The sequence below is a fragment of the Perognathus longimembris genome, chromosome 3 (genome assembly GCF_023159225.1).
Source record: "Perognathus longimembris pacificus isolate PPM17 chromosome 3, ASM2315922v1, whole genome shotgun sequence".
Lineage (NCBI taxonomy): Eukaryota > Metazoa > Chordata > Mammalia > Rodentia > Heteromyidae > Perognathus > Perognathus longimembris.
This window is the reverse complement of record NC_063163.1, coordinates 39,946,022-39,964,592: the sequence shown is the minus strand read 5'-3', so window position 1 is coordinate 39,964,592 and position 18,571 is coordinate 39,946,022. Positions and strand designations below refer to the sequence as shown.

At 42.9% G+C, this 18,571-nt stretch overlaps 1 protein-coding gene and 1 long non-coding RNA gene across 7 annotated transcripts in view; one reads left to right on the top strand and one right to left on the bottom strand.

The window, feature by feature from the left end:
• The first annotated feature begins 1,025 nt into the window (after positions 1–1,025).
• Tsc22d1 (TSC22 domain family member 1) overlaps positions 1,026–18,571 on the top strand; it is a 99,685-nt gene continuing 82,139 nt past the window's right edge. Inside the window, exons 1-2 of one of the 6 annotated variants that reach the window (XM_048341326.1) lie at positions 1,026–1,694; positions 2,166–5,283. In XM_048341326.1, coding sequence (XP_048197283.1) covers positions 1,451–1,694; positions 2,166–5,283 — 3,362 coding nt within the window. In that variant the 5' untranslated portion in view covers positions 1,026–1,450. Of the gene's footprint in view, positions 1,929–2,165; positions 5,284–18,571 lie in introns of those variants that run through there. The other 5 variants (XM_048341328.1, XM_048341329.1, XM_048341330.1 and 2 more) reach the window with 5 other exon arrangements.
• LOC125348251 lies at positions 6,247–11,357 on the bottom strand. The gene is made up of 3 exons (XR_007210337.1): positions 11,109–11,357; positions 8,517–8,521; positions 6,247–6,256 (listed from the first exon to the last, which is right to left on the bottom strand). It is a non-coding gene; the product is annotated as an uncharacterized LOC125348251 (long non-coding RNA).

Genomic DNA, 18,571 nt, shown 5'->3' with positions numbered 1-18,571 from the left:
GCCTCCCCACCTCTCCAGCGGGAACCGCGGGAAGCCCACCCGAGTGTGTGTGTGTGTGTGAGGGGGGGGGGCCTGACGGAGCCCCGCGAACCCGCTGCAGCCCCCGCGCGGCGGCCTCGCCCCGGCCCGTCGAAGGGCGCTGACCGCATGGCAGCCGCCACCGCACTGCACAAAAGGCTACACCTATCGCGGGAGCCGCCGGGCGTTGCACGGAACCCCCAGCTAGCTCCAGGGGCTGGGGCAACCCCACAAAAAGAAAAAAACCGAAAAAACCGAGGGGCGGTGCGGGCCCGGGGCGAGCCCCAGGTGCGGCATGGAGGAGGAGGAGGAAGGCTCCGCCACGCGCCGGGGAAGAAAGCCTGACTCATGTCGTGGCAGCGGGCTCCTGGGAATTGAAACTCGTGACGCCGGTGCTGCGGAGAAAAGCCTCATTATCCATTCCGCAGGGGTGGGGTGGGGTGCGGTGCGGTGCGGTGCGGGGGGGGTGGGGAACACCACCCGGGGCGCGCGCACGCGAGACCCCGCGCGCAGCCCCTGCCCGCCGCACCCAGCTCGGGCCCGCGCCGCCTCGCCCGACCCCGCCCCGCCGGGGAGGGGGCGAAGAAGAGCGGACACACCTAGCGCGCGCGCACGGCGCGCTCCCGCGCCCTCCCCGCCCCCATCCGGCAGAAACCCACCGCCCTTTCACCCCCCCACCCATCCCCTTTCTAGCGACCCGGATTCGCTCTCCTAGAGAGAGGCCCCACCCCCACCGCCCCCGGCGTCAGCGTCTCCGCGCGCCTTCGGCAATCTCCGTGGAGAAAGCCAGCGGCTCGGCAAAGTCCGAAGACCCGCCGCCGCCTTCCCCAGCCAGACCCGGCTTTATGTCTGCGGCGCCGGGGCGCATGCGCAGACGCCATCTTCCCTTGTCTCCGCCACCGCCCCCTCCCCCCCTCCTCCGCCGCTGCCGCCGCCGCCGCCGCCGCCTTCTCAGGCCGGCGGTCGCCCCTCCTCCTTCTGCGCTCGGGCGCTGGTCCCTCCTCTCCCGCTGCCGCGAGAGACGGGTGGGATACGGTGGAGCCTGAGGAGAGCGCTAGTAACAACCACCACAACCCCCTCCCCGCCCGCCGCCCGCCCCCGGCACCCACCCACTCCCCCGCCCCGAGCGCCGGCACCGACCCACCCCACCTCTCGTTCCTTTGAACGGCGTCGGCTGCAGACGCCGCACCAGCCCGTCCGGTCGCCAGCGCCGCTGAGGAAGGAGCCGCCGCCGGCCGCCGGCCGCCCGCCCGGTTGCGGGAGCAGCGGTCTGAGGACCCGTCGGCCGCCGAGGAAGACGCGAGGCTCGGCCCCCCTCCGCTCCCGCGCACGCCCCACAGCCCTCCGGGGAGCCCGGGCGCCAGCCCCTTCCTCCCCGAGGACGTGAGCTGAGCCGAGCGCCTGCCCCGAGGGAGGAAAATGCTCGGGCTCCATGGCTGCCAGTGATGGAGCGGTCCCTGGGCTCCCGCTGCTGCCACCACCACCGCCGCCGCCGCCGCCGCCGCGCCCCGGCCGTGTTCCGCGAGGACCCGGCGTCTCTGCGCGCCCGCCCGCGCCTCGTTGCTGGGCTCACCGTACCGGGCGCCCCACCGCCGCCGCCCCGCTCGCAGCCGCACCGCCCCGGTCCCGGCCGCGGCCAGCGTTTCCTCCCGGAGCAGCCGCCGCGAGCCCAGGGGGTTTGAAAGGGCGCTGGGGGGAGGGCGGAGCGGGGCCGGCCGGGGAGGTCTGAGCGACCCCGAGGCTCGGGGCTCGCCGGCGGCCGCGGCGCCAGAGAGTGGCGAGGGCCCGGCGACTCGGAGCCGCGGGCTGCCTGCGTGCAGGGCGACCGGGAGGGCTTTGCAGCGGCCGCCGGTGGCGGCGGCGGGAGGAGGAGGAGGGGGCTGAGGCGGCTCCGGAGTTGGCCGCAGAAGGTGGGCATTTCTCGCTTTTCCCCTCCTCCCCTCCCCTCTCTTCCTCCTTCCCTCCCTCCCTCCCCCTCCCCCTCCCCGCCGCCCCGCACCCCACGTGAAGCGGAATATAAAGGGGGGTGTGTGACTAGAGGGGAAAGTGAATGGCGAAGGCCTGAAGGGGCGGGGAGGGGGTGGGGGCTTCCCCTTCGGGTCCCCGGCCGCCCCGGTTCACCCTCGTTCATCCTCCCTTCCCCGAAGCTCGCCCTCGGAGGCCGGAGCGGCCGGCGCCTTGGATTGAGGAGGAGGAGGAGGAGAAGGAGGAGGCCTCGCGCCGGGCGGAGCGTCAGGTCCCGTTTTCCTCCCGGGCGTCTCCAATACAAAGATTACGGTGCAGAAGGAAATCGCGCTCGCCTCCGACGCCCCCCCAGGCCGTCCACACAATGCACCAGCCGCCCGAGTCCACCGCCGCCGCGGCGGCCGCCGCCGCAGACTTGAGTGCTAGGAAGATGGCGCACCCGGCGATGTTCCCTCGAAGGGGCAGCGGTGGTGGCAGCGCCTCCGCTCTCAATGCAGCAGCAGCAGCAGCAGCAGCAGGTACCGGCGTCGGTGGCGCGGCCTCATCTTCGGAGGATTTTCCGCCTCCGTCTCTGCTCCAGCCGCCGCCTCCTGCAGCATCTTCCACGTCGGGACCACAGCCTCCGCCTCCACAAAGCCTGAACCTCCTCTCGCAGGCTCAGCTGCAGGCACAGCCTCTTGTGCCAGGCGGAACCCAGATGAAAAAGAAAAGTGGCTTCCAGATAACTAGCGTGACTCCGGCCCAGATCTCTGCCAGTATCAGTTCTAACAACAGTATAGCGGAGGACACGGAGAGCTATGATGATCTGGATGAATCTCACACGGAAGATCTGTCTTCTTCTGAGATCCTTGATGTGTCACTTTCCAGGGCTACAGACTTAGGGGAGCCCGAACGGAGCTCCTCAGAAGAGACCTTGAATAACTTCCAGGAAGCTGAGACACCTGGGGCAGTGTCTCCCAACCAGCCCCACCTGCCTCAGCCTCATTTGCCTCACCTTTCACCACAGAACGTTGTGATCAATGGGAATGCTCATCCCCACCACCTCCATCACCACCATCACATTCACCATGGGCACCACCTTCACCACGGGCACCACCATCCATCTCATGCTGCTGTGGCCAGTGCATCCATTCCTGGAGGGCCACCCTCAAGCCCAGTGTCCAGAAAACTTTCTACAACTGGAAGTTCTGAAGGTGGTGGGATGCCACTTGCACCAACTTCTGCTGTATCGAGTGGCTCACCTGCGTCTGTAATGACGAACATTCGTGCTCCAAGTACTCCAGGTGGTATAGGTATAAATTCTGTTACTGGCACTAATACAGTGAATAATGTTAGTACTGCTCCTGTGGGTAGTTTCGGTCCTAATGTGACAAGCGGCATGCTTGGTAATACTAATATGAATACAAGCAATATTCCTAGTGCTGCTGGTGTAAGTGTTGGGCCTGTTACCAGTGGTGGTAATGTGAGTATCTTGAGTGGCATGGGCAATGGTACTGTTTCTTCCTCAACCGTTGCTAACACTGTCCCTAATGTAACTGCAGGGATGAGTGTGGGATTGGTTTCAAGTCAGCAGCAACAACCAACAGTTAATACATCAAGGTTCAGAGTTGTGAAGTTAGATTCTACTTCTGAACCCTTTAAGAAAGGTAGATGGACTTGCACTGAGTTCTATGAAAAAGAAAATGCTGTACCTGCTACAGAAGGCATGGTGATAAATAAAGTGGTGGAAACTGTTAAACAAAACCCAACAGAAGTGACTTCTGAGAGGGAGAGCACTAGTGGGAGTTCAGTGAGCAGTAGTGTCAGCACACTGAGTCACTACACAGAGAGTGTGGGAAGTGGAGAGATGGGAGCCCCTACTGTGGTAGTGCAGCAGCAACAGCAGCAGCAGCAGCAGCAGCAGCAGCAGCAGCAGCAGCAGCAGCCAGGTCTTCAAGGTGTGGCCCTCCAACAGATGGATTTCAGTAGCCCTGGCCCTCAGAGTATTTCAGCAGTTAGCATACCACAGAGTATTTCTCAGTCCCAGATGTCACAAGTACAATTACAGTCTCAAGAACTGAGCTATCAGCAAAAGCAAGGTCTTCAACCAGTACCTCTGCAAGCCACTATCAATGCTGCAACTGGTATCCAGCCATCGCCTATAAATGTGGTTGGCATAACTTCAGCTGTAGGTCAGCAGCCTTCCATTTCCAGTTTGGCTCAACCCCAACTGCCATATTCTCAGGCGGCTCCTCCAGTGCAAACTCCTCTTCCAGGGGCATCGCCCCAGCAGTTACAATATGGACAACAGCAACCAATGGTTTCTACTCAAATGGCCCCAGGCCATGGTCAGTCTGTGACTCAAAATCCTCCAGAGTATGTACAACAGCCAATTCTTCAAACAGCAATGTCCTCTGGCCAGTCTAGTTCTGCAGGAGTGGGAACAGGAACAGCAGTGATTCCTGTGGCTCAGCCACAGGGCATCCAGCTTCCAGTGCAGCCCACCGCAGTCCAAGCACAACCTGCAGGGGCATCTGGCCAGCCTGTTGGCCAAGCTCAAACAGCAGTCTCGGTTATACCTACTGGTGGTCAAATGGCAAATATTGGTCAACAAGCAAACATACCTACTGCAGTTCAGCAGCCCTCTCCCCAAGTTACACCTTCAGTTATTCAGCAAGGTGCTCCTCCATCTTCACAAGTAGTTCCACCTGCTCAAACTGCAATTCTTCATCAGGGAGTTCAAACTAGCGCTTCAAGCCTTCCTCAACAATTGGTTATTGCACCCCAGAGTACCTTGTTAACTGTACCTCCTCAGCCACAGGGAGTAGAGCCCCTAGCTCAAGGAGTTGTTTCGCAGCAGTTGCCCACAGTTAGTCCTTTGCCCTCTGCTAGTAGTATTTCTGTTACAAATCAGGTTAGTTCAACCGGTCCTTCTGGAATGCCTTCTGCCCCAACAAACTTGGTTCCACCACAGAATATAGCACAACCCTCTGCCACCCAAAATGGTAATTTGGTTCAAAGTGTTAGTCAGTCTCCCTTAATAGCTGCTAACATAAATTTGCCTTTGGCACAACAGATCCCACTAAGTTCTACTCAGTTCTCTGCACAATCATTAGCTCAGGCAATTGGAAGCCAAATTGAAGATGCCAGACGCCCAGCGGAGTCCTCCTTAGTCGGCTTACCTCAGACTATCAGTGGTGACAGTGGGGGAATGTCAGCAGTTTCAGATGGGAGTAGCAGCAGCCTAGCAGCCTCTGCTTCTCTTTTCCCGTTGAAGGTGCTACCGCTGACGACACCCTTGTTGGATGGAGAGGATGAGAGGTAAGATGATACCATATTTCTGCAGATGTTAACAGATTGGATATTTATTTAGTAGCACTATATGGACAAAATATGCACAAAAGCATATGTTTTCATTTTTGTATGTGAAAATTCATATTTGCGGTAAGTTTTGAGCAAGAGTGTTATGGAATGACTGCAGATTGAATAGAAAATGCTATAAATTATTTGTGAGAATAGTTATGGGGAATATGTTCACATTGCCATAGGCATAGGGAAACCAAGTAGTTTACATTATTTATAAATTATTTTTAGAAGATTAAGTATGAAAAGAAGCATCTACTTTACTAACTCACATAATAGTTAATCTACTCTGTGGAGATACTAAAATCCTTATGATCATCTCTTGGAGAGTTGTGGTTCCCACATTTGTTCTCCTTTACTAGACAGTCCTTTTTTTGTTCTACTGTGTTTGATCTTACCCCACGGAAGATAATGTTACCTACTTTTCCTAGTCTGACACTGGAGGAAAGATGACCTAACCTGGACTTTAGGTTGCCCTCATCCTGTAATTGATCAGCTCTTGTAAACTTAATTTAATGGTTACTTTATTGAATAGAAAAGGAAAGGCAACCTTAAAACAGTATTTTTAGGGAAAGGAAGGCAGGCACTGTCAAAATAACTCGATTTATCTTTGTTGATAATAATGCTGTACATTTTTTTCTTTTGCGTAGACGGTCAAGGTGGTAGCCATTTTAAAGAGTAAAGTAAGTCTTGGAGGATTGAATTTATTTAGGCATGAGACTAAGATGCTCTGCTGATAAATTTCTCGTTGTTAAGAGATTTTTCCCTTACCAAAACAATACACAGTCTACAATTCCTCATTAAACCAGCATTTTTCACTTCGATTGAAAATAATGTGGTAATCATGCTGGATCACGTTGTCTTTGAAGCTGACTGGCTGGAAAAGTTCTGAAATTTTGTATTTTGCTTTAAGACTTCGTTGACTTAAGGCCTTGTTTTTTTTAAAGGAATGTTCTTTCCACAGATTTGCCAGTCTTTGAATAACCTTGATCAAAATATCATAAGAATTATAAACTTGCAACATGTTCAACTATTTTAGTATTAGTTAGAAATTTTTGAGATTGAACTTCCATTAAACCAACTGAAGTATTTATGTTCTATATGAATATTTACGGGTTTCACTTTGGAAAAGCTGAGTATATTGTAAAGGAATTTTAATTTTAGAAAAAACAATGGCCAAATGTTTTGGTAAGGTTTTTATTTTTAAAGATTACACCATATTAGTTGAAACAAGTTAAAATCTTCATATTTTTAGTTAGTTTTCTAGTAGTCACAATTTCAAATCTTGTTGCCAATCATATATATTTTGTATCCTTGTACAAAATTATACTTTAAAAGACTAGGAGGTAGTTTTCATAACAGTACTACTTTTATAATTGTTGCTCAACACTTTATCTTCCTGACACCTGTAATTATAGTGTTAATAATTATTTATGATTATTAATGTTTTCTAAATCAAAAGATAAAAATCTAAAGTTCATAAAGAAATAGTTATGTTAGAGATGTTAAATTTAGAGACATTTCATACAGAAATGAAAACCTGACATCCTGAATTCAAACCTGCCATGATTTTCTTAATGAACCATTTGTAGGCTCCTGGTATGACTTTCTCCTTTTCCTCCTGTTGGTGGGAACATGGCAGAGCTTTCCAGAACTTAGTGTTCCACACAATCAGGATGCTACTTACAATTAGGTTCTTAGCTGCAAGGTTAGAGTCCTAATTTAAGATATTAGTACAAATTTTCCAGAAAGATGGTAACTAAGATAAGTATTAATTAGGGGAAAATTATTTAGAAGGGTGGTTTCTGTTTTCTGTGGTGCTGAGGATAAAACCTAGGGCCTTGGGCATGCTAAGCAACTGCTCTATGCTGAACTACATCCCCAACCCCTTCGTAGGTTTTGTGTGTGTATGTGTGTGTGCATATGATAATTTACTAATTATTGTAATGAAGGGATAGAATGTTTGTAAGGCCAGCAAAGGAACTCTGCCTGAGTACCTTTGTCAACCCACCAAAACATAAGTGGTGTCTACACTTGAATTTGTTGTAGACTTGAAGTAAATAATTTCATGAAGGTTGCCACTTGCCTAGGTTATGGCATTATCTTCTTAGAAACATTATTGTCTGTGAAGTAGCTATTACCACATTAATATACCCATTTTACATAGGACATGACTGAATCTTGGAGACAGTGTGTTGGCTTAGTCACATACTACAGTCATAATTGATAATTATTGAGCACAGACAGATTTGGAGCAATTTGTAGAAGGAATTGAGTCCTTTATAGGTCTGTTTTATTGCTGGTCATTTCTTTTACCACTAGAGTTTGGAAAAATATTTAAGTTTGTTCTTACAGAGGATTTGGAAATACCTATGAGATAAAAAAATGTTAAAATTGTAAATTTTTTTCTTTTCATGTGTTGCTTGTTCTTGCCTTTATCACCTTTATCTCGTGAGATTACTATTATGATGCAAGAAGTGCTGACATAATTATTTTGGGAGGTAGGAGAATGAGTGGTTATTCTTTAATCACCTGAGATAATATTCATTTCACATTTTAAAGTATTTATGTAGGAAATGCTTTCAAATAAGCCCTTCTGAAGTGAGTATAAAGAGTGAAAATATAGATCAAGATCTTAATGATTATATGTGTAGCTTTCTTTATTAAAAAGATCTTCATGTCTTAACCTTTAATATGAGGTTGCTTTTATAAGAATGGGAAGGTAAGTCATTTCCCTCTGAAATACATTCTGTGGTTGTTAGCACAACCTCTTATGTGAAATATAGTCAGATTTCTGTTCATCTTTCAAGGCTTAACTTAGATGTTCCTTTTGAAGGATTCCCTCCCCCCACCATGTTGTTTCCTTAGCACTTTTTAATGTCCCTCTATTTAAGCACTTGCATGTATTCGATTATAATTGTGTTTACCAGTTTTTCCCATAAGACTAGGAGTTCCTCAAGGGCAGCAGCTAAATACTTTTTGAACAGATTAATGAGTAGACCTTTCTCTGCTTTTCTTATCATGATTTAAAGTTTAAATTCTCTCTCATCTTAAGCACAACTGTTAGAAATGCAGGATCATATAATTTCCTCAGTGAACTGAAAAGAAATGAATAAAATGACTCTCTAACCTCCTTCTTTTTTTTTTTTTTTTTTGGCCAGTCCTGGGCCTTGGACTCAGGGCCTGAGCACCTTCCCTGGCTTCTTCCCGCTCAAGGCTAGCACTCTGCCACCTGAACCACAGCGCCCCTTCTGGCCATTTTCCATATATGTGGTGCTGGGGAATCGAACTGAGAGCTTCATATGTAGGAGGCAAGCACTCTTGCCACTAGGCCATATTCCCAGCCCCTCCTTATTATTCTTGGAGGTGAATTGATATCTGTCTTCTATATACAGAGGAATGAGTGTTTTCTTATATAAAATAAGAGCATTATCATTTTTCCCAACTATTAAGAATGATGACCAGTTATATCAAGATAATGTGAACTTTTTTTTAAGGTAGTATCTTACGCGTCTTGGCTAAACTTTCCCAAGTACTGATGATTACAGCTGTGTAACATCATACTAGATTCTAGTTTTAATTTTTTAGTTTGAGTGTGTGATCAGTTTAAAGAGTCAAATAGTTTTTATATAATTACCCCAAATAAATAATAAAGTAAAAGTTTCCTGCTTGCTTCCTTCCTAGGTTTCCTTTCCTAGAAACACTTTTGCCTTTCTAAATGATGGTGATATCATTCCTAGTTTCTAATATGCCTGTCTTGTGATTGAAAATTCAATGTAACTTGGTGATTAGAAGCATGAACTCTGGAATTAGATCCTTCCTATGTCATCTACTAGTTTTATGTAATTTTGGACTACTTAACCTCTTTAAGCCTCAATTTTTTTCTTTCAAAAGATGGGATAACAGTATTTATGGTAAGATTATTACTCAAATTAAGCAAATTTGGAAAAACCCTTTAACTCACATGTCCTTTAAATACATGTTAAAGTACTCCTTGATTTATTTTGGTTTTATTAACTTCTTGGGTATGAAATGATCTATCTACTCAGCTGGTCACCCTTCTTATCAGTATTCCTTTCTCCCAGTTATATTTATGTTCTTTTCATTGTTCAATATTTTTGCAAAATATAATTACTTTCTTAACCAGTACAATGTGCTATGGCTGCCTTCTTGCTTGTCTTTTTCCTCTCCCCCCTTTTCCCCCGTAATCCCCAGCTATCTAATATATAGACATAGTGGGTTTCCCTCCCCTCTCAAGAATCAGCATAGTTTTTACAATTTGTTTCTCTTCCCTCACCTTCCAATTTTTCTACATTTGGGCTTGTTCTCTTGCTCTCTCTCTTACTTAATTTCTAATCTGAGACTGGGACTTGAACTTGGTATCTAATGCTTGCTTTCTCTCATTTGCTGATGCTCAGTGACCTGAGCCATGCCTCCAACACCAAAACGGGGCTGGGGAGTTCTTTTTAAAAAAAGATTTCTTCTTCACATACCTGATTTTTCTTTCTTGTGTGCTTGCCCTTAAGTGTAAGAGGATTAAAAGAACCAATTAGATATTTCATTGTGGCTTCATTGTTTGCTTTACCTTAGGGTGATGTGGCTGGAGTTCTCCTCCTGTAGTTTTCTTTATCATTAAGTGTACATTTCATCACGTGTCTCAATACTGACATCAGGTTATCAATTTTATCTTCTTGAGGAAGTCTTTGTTCTATCCACCTGACTGATTACCTTCTAGGCTTGGTATTCCACTGTTAGCCTTGGATTCCCTTTCCTTTCTCCTGTGTTGGATCTTCATTTTCCACTGACCAGTAGTATTGTCTTCATTGTTCATTAAACTTAGTATTTGAAAATGGTTTTATTTTACCTTTACTCTTGTTTGAGTCTTTGTTTAGGTAGAGAATAATGGATGGAGTATGTTCTTCTATAGTTTCTTATCTTGCTTTCTAGCATCCATACAGTTTTTGAGAAATCTAAAGCATTTTATCATATTGTCCTATATTGTATGTGTGTTGCATTTTGTTTTTCCTTCATTTCCTTTCCCTCTCCTCATTTTTAAAAATTGGAAAGTTTTAGATTTTGTTTTCAGTATACTGAAATTCCACAATGGTAGGTCTCTTCATGTGTTTGCTTTTATTCATGGTGTTGAGGATTTGGTATGTGCCCTTTCAGTCTGGGAATCATCTCATAAGTTTGGACCTTTCCTTGCTTTGATGTTGTTGATTACTTCTATTTTCTTTCCCCCTTAAACCCATTTGGATAATGGATCTTGACCGATTTCTAAGCTTTTTTTTTTTTTCCTTTTCTCTTGGTGGACTTGCTTATTCAGCAGGTGTTCTGCCATTAGAACTATACCTAAAGCCTTTTTTTTTTTTGACAGATTCTTCAGATAGAGTCTTGCATTTTTGCCAGGGCCAGTGTGGACCAGAATCCTTTTCCTTAATACTTTCTATATAACTGGGATTATATTCTTGAACTACGGCACCCAGCTTTTTCTACTGAGAATAGAGACTCACTTTTTATCTAGGCTTGCTTTAAACTATAACCTCTCATTCTCAGCCGTCTAAGTAGCTGGGATTTTAAGAGTAAGTTAACTTACCTTGTCTGTTTTTCCTTTTTCTTGTGTATTTCAAGAGCTTTAATTGTTTTTTTTTTGCCCTTTTTATAATTGTACATTTTAGTTTGATAGTGATAGCACTTTGTCTTTGCCCCCTGAATATATAAACATTAGATTTGTTTTGTTTGTTTTGTGAGACACGTCTCTCTATATCAGTCTGGTCTGGAACTTAAGGTCTTCCTGCTTTAGCCTACTGAGTGGTGGTAGGAATTACAGGCATGCACGCCTGAATTATTTATTTTGGTTTTCTTTTTGTGTATCTGTTTTCTCCAGTTTATATTTTCTTTCTACTTTTTTTTTCTGCACCCTTTGGTCTTTATCTTTTATATTACGTACTCTTTCCTCTGACAGTAATGGTATGTAAGAATAAGGAAGTACAATTAGGAATTCTCAAGGCTTGCCAGTTGTCAGCCTCTCTGCATGGTAACCTGGCTTGATTGTTGGTTGGGGAACTCTTAATGTCTTGTTTTCATCTAGCTATTTACATACCTTCTAGAAAGTTCTTCTGGTTTATGACCTGGAAGTGAACACCTGTCTTAGAAGCATTCTGGGGCCGGGGGAATAAGGGTGAGGGAAATATGGAATGATAGGTCTTGGGAAGCCTTAGCATCCTTCCCCAAATGTTTCTTTACTCAACTTGGTTTTTATCATATTTTCCTGCCTTCAACTGTGCATCATTTTAGTCCTGAGATCTGTTGTACCTTTTTCAAACTGAATGAATGTTTTCAGCTTTTGTTGGCACTGGAGAGAGTTCTGTTGGACTGGGTATAGCCTTCATTTTCTTAGGCCACTCCATTCTTTTCCACCGTACCCCCCACCCCCATTGTATTTTATATGAATGTGGAGCTGCCAATTCTTGGACCTTTGGGAAGTTGGGATTCTTCTTGATATTCCTCACTGTTTGCTAAAGAGTTGACTCTTCACTGTTTGTTAAACCATTTGTCATTCAACCGTGTGCTTTTTAGATTTTAAATTTTGGGTGTTGCTGTCTTTCATCTCTTAATTTTTAAAGTTTATATCTTAAAAGATAAAAACCCTCTTTCTGTGGATAGGCTTTCAGGGAAGTAGAATGTATAATTGCTCTGCTATGTGTGATCTATGAATGAGTACTGCAATATAGTTTTAAGATTCTTTTTGCCAGTCCTGGGGCTTGGACTCTCAGAGCCTGAGCACTGTCCAGGCTTCTTTTTGCTCAAGGCTAGCACTCTACCATTTGAGCCACAGCGCCACTCCTGGCTTTTTTCTGTATATGTGGTGCTGAGGAATCGAACCCAGGGCTTCATGTATGCTAGGCAAGCACTCTACCACTAGGCTACATTCCCAGCCCTGCAACATAATTTTAAGAAGGAATTGCCTAGCTTATGTTCAATAGATATTGAGTTTATGAAATAGTAATTCTACCTGTAGAAATGATTTAAAACATTAGAATTAGATTTAGTTAATATTTTTATCATTTTAACAATTGATTAACCTTGTAATTTCCCCTATTTTCTTAGTAGTGAGTAAACTGAAACTCACTGAGCTTATTAGAGGCTAAATGAGGGTCTAAGGGTGTATACAGGATAGGAAAGAAGAGCTAGGATTCAAAGCCACTTTTCCGCGTCAAAATTCAGTACTGTTTTTTTACTACTACTTGTAAAGATGAGATAAGGGGGATAACCATAAGTACATGAGCTGCTGAAACAACAACAGAAACCCCCCCAAACAAAAAAGGGCAGATGTAATGTGTATTAGTATAAATGATGGAATTGCTAGGGAATCTAACATAAGCCTTTGGTGAGAAAAATGTGGATAAAATCATTATGGTGGTATTTGTAGAATACTGTAGGAATTCACATGTCAATTGAACATAATTTGAAGATTTTTTTTCTTTTGAAATTCGTATGGAAATATTTTAGGAAAGCTTTAAATTTTCTAGTAATTTAAATTCACTTTGTAACATTGGCTTCAGAAATGCAAGAGACTTTTTGTTTAGAAAGTTCAACTTAAAAATATGAAGCTATGAAGTCTGAATATTGATGCTGCAGTATTAGAACCTTGACTTGTTTTCCCTGTATCACTGTTTTAATTTACCATGTCATGGTAAAATATGCTTTAATGACTCATTTAAAGAAAACTACAGCTGGACACTGGTGCCTCATGTCTTTAATTCTAGCTACTCAGGAGTGTAAGATCTGAGGATTGAGGTTCAAAGCAAGCCGGACCAGAAAAGTCCCTGTGAGACTCTTATCTCCAGTTAACTACTCAAAAAACTGGAAGTGGCACTGTGGCTCCAAGTAGTAGAGCTCTAGTCTTGAGCAAAAGAGCCTAGAGATAGTGCCCAGTCCACATAACAGACCAATAAAAAAAGAAAAAGCTACAGGAGGGAAAAAATGTAATACATCTTTACACTATTTAAAAATATTAAAAATACTATTTATAATGAGTCTTGGATTCTGTGTTGAATTGTTCCCTAGTCTCATGTATAATTTGATTTCCTTTTTCTCCTGCCTTTTTTTATTACCAGTCACATTTGCCAGGGATTCTAACTTGATTTTTCATCAGTACTTTGGCCTAGTGGACCTCAGTTTGCCTCTTTGAAGCACTCTTTCCCTTTAATGTCTTTCATTTACTTCTTTCTTTTTGTACCATTCCTATTCATTTTCTCTTCTTGATTTTTTTTTTTGCCCGACTTTTTCCCCCCTGAATCCTTTTTCCATTTAATTACCTTTTCCTTATATCCAAGGCATTATATGTGTCCGTATGCTATCAACTCTTGGATTCATACCACTTGTCCAGCCTTCTTCTTAGCCCTAGGTGAATACAGTCAATGCTTCCCAACATCTCTCTGCATCTGTTAGGATTCTCAAATCTCAACAAGTAATTGATAGCTTAATCCTTCATTTTCTAGTTCCTCACTTGTTTTTTCTTTTCCCATTCTTTTACTGGTACGTGGAGATTTGGGACCTTGTGTTAATTTGGCTGGCATTCCACTACTTGAGCCATACCTCCAGCCATAGTTGTCTTTACTTTGATAAATGCTATTTTTCCACGTCAGATCATATTTTATCCTTTTCCTCCTTATATTCTGACCATTAGATCAAATTCATCTTTATTTTTTCCTCTTCATCTCTACATGCTAGATAACAGTACTCACTTGTAGCACCATATGCAGATCCTCTTGCACATACTGTACCTCTTCGATACTGTATGTTGCAGTCAGAATGATATTCTTACAGTGGAAATCTGTTGATGTAAGTCACTTACTGATAACCCCTTGAAGGTTTCCCATTTATTTTAAGGTGATTACTCTCTGTTCTATCTTTGCTCACTCTTGCCTCATATCATGCTACCCTTTCTAAAGTCCAGTTGCACTTGACCTACTTTCAGCTAGTTCCTCACTTATCATATTTTCTTGGTCCTTTAGGCCTTTGTGCATGCTGTTATTTAGCCTGAACATTGCCTATGCTACTTGTTCATTCACTCATTAATGTTTAACTTATTTTTTTGAGAGGTCTTCCTTAATTTAGAATCTGATGCTGATTAAAAGTGCCTTGCTGGATGTCAGAGGCCTATAAGCTGTAATCCTAGCTACCTTGAAGGCTGAGATCTGGAGAATTGTGGTTCAGAGTCAGCCTGGATTAAAATGTCCTTGAAATTCCATCTCCAAAGTAATCAGCAAAAAGCAAGACTGGAGGTGTGGCTCAAGTAGTTGAATATCAGCTGAGCAAGGAAGCTGACCACCCTGAGTTTAAATAAGTACCTCCTCCTTGAAATAAAATTTTTTAAGGAAAAAAAAAACAATGCTTAGTACAGTTTATGGTTAGTTTTTTCTGTGGTTATCTGATATAAATCTTTTTTTTTTTTTTTTCCAATCCTGGTGCTTGAACTCAGGGCCTGAGCACTGTCCCTGGCTTCTTTTTGCTCAAGGCTAGCACTCAGCCACTTGAGCCACAGCGCCACTTCTGGCCATTTTCTACATATGTGGTGCTGGGGAATCGAACTCAGGGCTTCATGTATGCGAGGCAAACACCCTTGCCACTAGGCCATATTCCCAGCCCTGATATGAATCTTTGAGTAAGGTTTTATTTTGTTCTGCTATAATATATTCAGAGCTGAAAATTTCAGTGCCAAGCAGATAGACACTCAATAAAAGTCTCCTTTAATGAAGAAAGTGTATTGCTAATATTAGCAAAGACATCATCGCACAGGAAACTCATCCTTTTATTTAGTTTTTTAACTTATTCCCCCATCCCCACTGCCATTTGAACTGAGAATTTGGCACTTGGGTAGGCAGGTCTACCACTTTGAAAACTCATTTTTTAAAGAGGATTATAATACAGTTAAAAGATATTTTTTTGATGTTCTTAGAATATCATGGCTTTTTCCTTTAATAGAAACAATTGAGAATCATTTGCTTTTGCTGTGTTTGAGTCAAAAAAAGTAACAGTTAGTTGGATGTTTTTAACAAATGGTGTGCTTTGTTTTGTATTTGCTTATGCTTATTCTTATAAAAATTCTTTAACTTGAGTAAAACAAAGTTTTCCACTTATTTCAAAATGGAAATGACTCAGTATCCCATTTTTGACTGTTTATGCAATCATTTTTCATATTATTCTTAAATAAGCATTATTTTGAAAGTCCTTTGTGGTTTTGGCTGTTAAAAAATGCTGCCTGTATTGTATTCTTTTTAACCAATTTAGTAATCATTAAATAACTACTTGTTTAAATTTTGTGTGATCTAAGATCATTTAACTTGCTGTTATTAAACCAGTAAGGTAGGGATTATACAGCTAAAGGAACCAAGGAAAATGGGTTGGTAGTGACCAGAATTAGCAATAAATTTATTATGTCTGGGTACTAAACAGGAGTAAAAAGCATTAAGAGTGAATACCTTCACTTCTTAAGGAAAATTATATCATCAGTGCTGTGATGCTTGAGGCTAATTCTAATTTTCCCCACACTTGTAAGGGACATATCAGTGTTAAGCCTGGTTGCCTGGAGTAAAACCATGTTTGTGTTGAAAGGGGAGATTTACTGTGGCTTAGTTTTATTAAGGGTTAATTTTAGATCATGACTCATGGTGTTTGCCCTTCTTTATCCAAGGAACCATAAAGGGTTACTCTGAGCTTCAAGTAGATAAGACAGATGAGACAGTGTCTTATTTTTCCAGGCCTCCAGCTTATTTTTGTAGTATCAACTGACTACTCAGGTTGGGGAATTCCTAATACTGCCTAGTACATGCCAACTATTATTTTAGAAGTGAATTATAGATTATTGATTTATAAAGCTCCTCTTTTCAGTTCTGTCTCAGCTCATTTAATTGTTGTTTGGTTAAAGTATATATCCACGAAGTAATAAACAGCATATTGACTAGTTATGAGTATATTTATAGGTATAACATACAAATAATATTTAGTATTAATTTTTCTATTGTAGCTATGATATGTTTTTAATGCTGATAGTAAGAAAGATACTTTTGTATCACTTTTTTGGGATTGTTTTTAACACAGTACTTTGAAATCGATTATTTCCTCTTGATGCCCATCAGTCTTGATGTTTGTAGGATTTCTGTGTTCAAGTTTAACAGAGAAAAAAATACACCTAGATTTTTTATTCACTGTTTATTAAGTAAAAATCAAGTTCCTATTATGCATTATGTGCTGTTTCTAGCTTGTTTATAGTTGCATAATAATTTAGCATTAGTTACAGTAGTGAAAGTGATATTGGAGTAGTCGTATTTGGAAATCATAGTTCTTACTTAAATTGTGCTAATAAGCACATTACATGTGTCAAGTCACTTAATTTTCAGAACATTGCCATGAATTGTAAGTTCCATTTTTGTCCCCGCCTTACAGGTGAGGACACAGGGTAAAATGAGCATCTTTTCAGAGTTATGTAGTTATTAAATATGCAGTGGGATTAAAGCAGTCATATTCTGGGGTTTGTACTTATAATGACTTGATTCTATTGCCTCTGGAATGTATTATCAGAACTGGGATGTTGTATTTCCTCAAGGCAGTGTGAGTGCATTGGAAGGTATCAGGAACCATAGTGGCTTAGTCTGTTTTCTATTACTGTAATTATAATTATAAACATTTTTAATTTATAAAAAGGTTTCGAAAAGAGAAGAGGTAGGAAATTGAAGTGCAGCGTCTTCATCTGTTCAGAGCCTAGTGGTGCTTCAACTCGTAGCAGAAAGCAGACATCCAAGCCAGCTACAAGTGGAAGAGGCAGGCAGTGAGCGAGATACTCTGTTTGGTAACCTGTCCTTAGAGAATTACCTCTGTCTTGAGAAAGGCATTATTTCCTCCTAATAACCTTGCTTTTTACTGAAAGGCCCACTTATTCTCAAATACCACATGATGGCAGTCAGATTTCAATGTAAGTTTTGGAGGGAACAAACCATATTCAGATCTTAACCCAAGGGTCACTATATATTTTTTATTACTATTATTATTAAGTAGTTGTACAAAGAGGTTACAGTTCCATAAGTCAGATGGGACATTATATTCTTCAAATATTCTTTTTTTTTTTTTTGGCCAGTCCTGGGGCTTGGACTCTGGGCCTGAGCATTGTCCCTGGCTTCTTTTTGCTCAAGGCTAGCACTCTGCCACTTGAGCCACAGCGCCCCCTCTGGCCATTTTCTGTATATGTGGTGCTGGGGAATCAAACCCAGGGCCTCATGTATATGAGGCAGGCACTCTTGCCACTAGGCCATATCCCCAGCCCCTCAAATATTCTTGTTCTTTGAGATCTTGGAGTTTGAATGGGGTTACTGCTCAGTCCTATATTTGAGAACGTAAGCTCCATGAGAGCAGCACCTTAATCTGTCTCGTTTCCTTTCATATTCCTAGTGTATGCCATAATGTCTGGCTTTTGTAAGTTCTGACATGTTTGACAGAGGAATTCTATATACATTAGGGAGAACAGGAATACATCCAGGATAGGGATTGAATCATTGCTAAATATTTGTCTTCTTGTTGCCATTATATGCATGGGGTATATAAAACATACATGGGGAAAATAGTATGACAATATAAAGGCTACGTAGCAGTTAAAGCAGTGTATATGTAATATTCATCCTTTTCTCACTGCAATCTAAGGTCATGGTTTGAATCAGGAATCAGTGACCTTGTTCTCAATAAAGGTGAGGGTTCAGAACTTAATCGATAGTAGTAACATTTAACATGTTAAAGACTGGTAACCTAGTCCTTTGGAACACAGCTCTGACATGACATGTAAGGGCCTCAAGAGCTATTTGGGGGGCTAAGGACCCAGTCCAGTGTAGAGTGCTTGCTTGTATGCCATGGGTTCAAACTCTAGCACTGCAAAAATAAGTAAAGATAAAGCAAGAAAAAACTGTTTAAAATTGCTATCATAAAGCCATTTGGGGCAAACCTCTCTTCCCAATGTGTTTGCATAGCATTTTTTGACCTTTTAAAGAAGTCTTATGCTTTTGGTAGCTTTATAATCACAGATCAGATAAAAGGGAGAGAAAAGAAATGGAATTTGGAGACACTTTAGGTGCCAACAGAAAAGTAGGAATTAGAAATTTTAAGGAAACTGAAGAACTGTGACGTACATAGTGAATGTACACTGGTTGAATGTTAAGTGACAGTGGGTGTATTGGCGCACAAAACCTATAGTCTT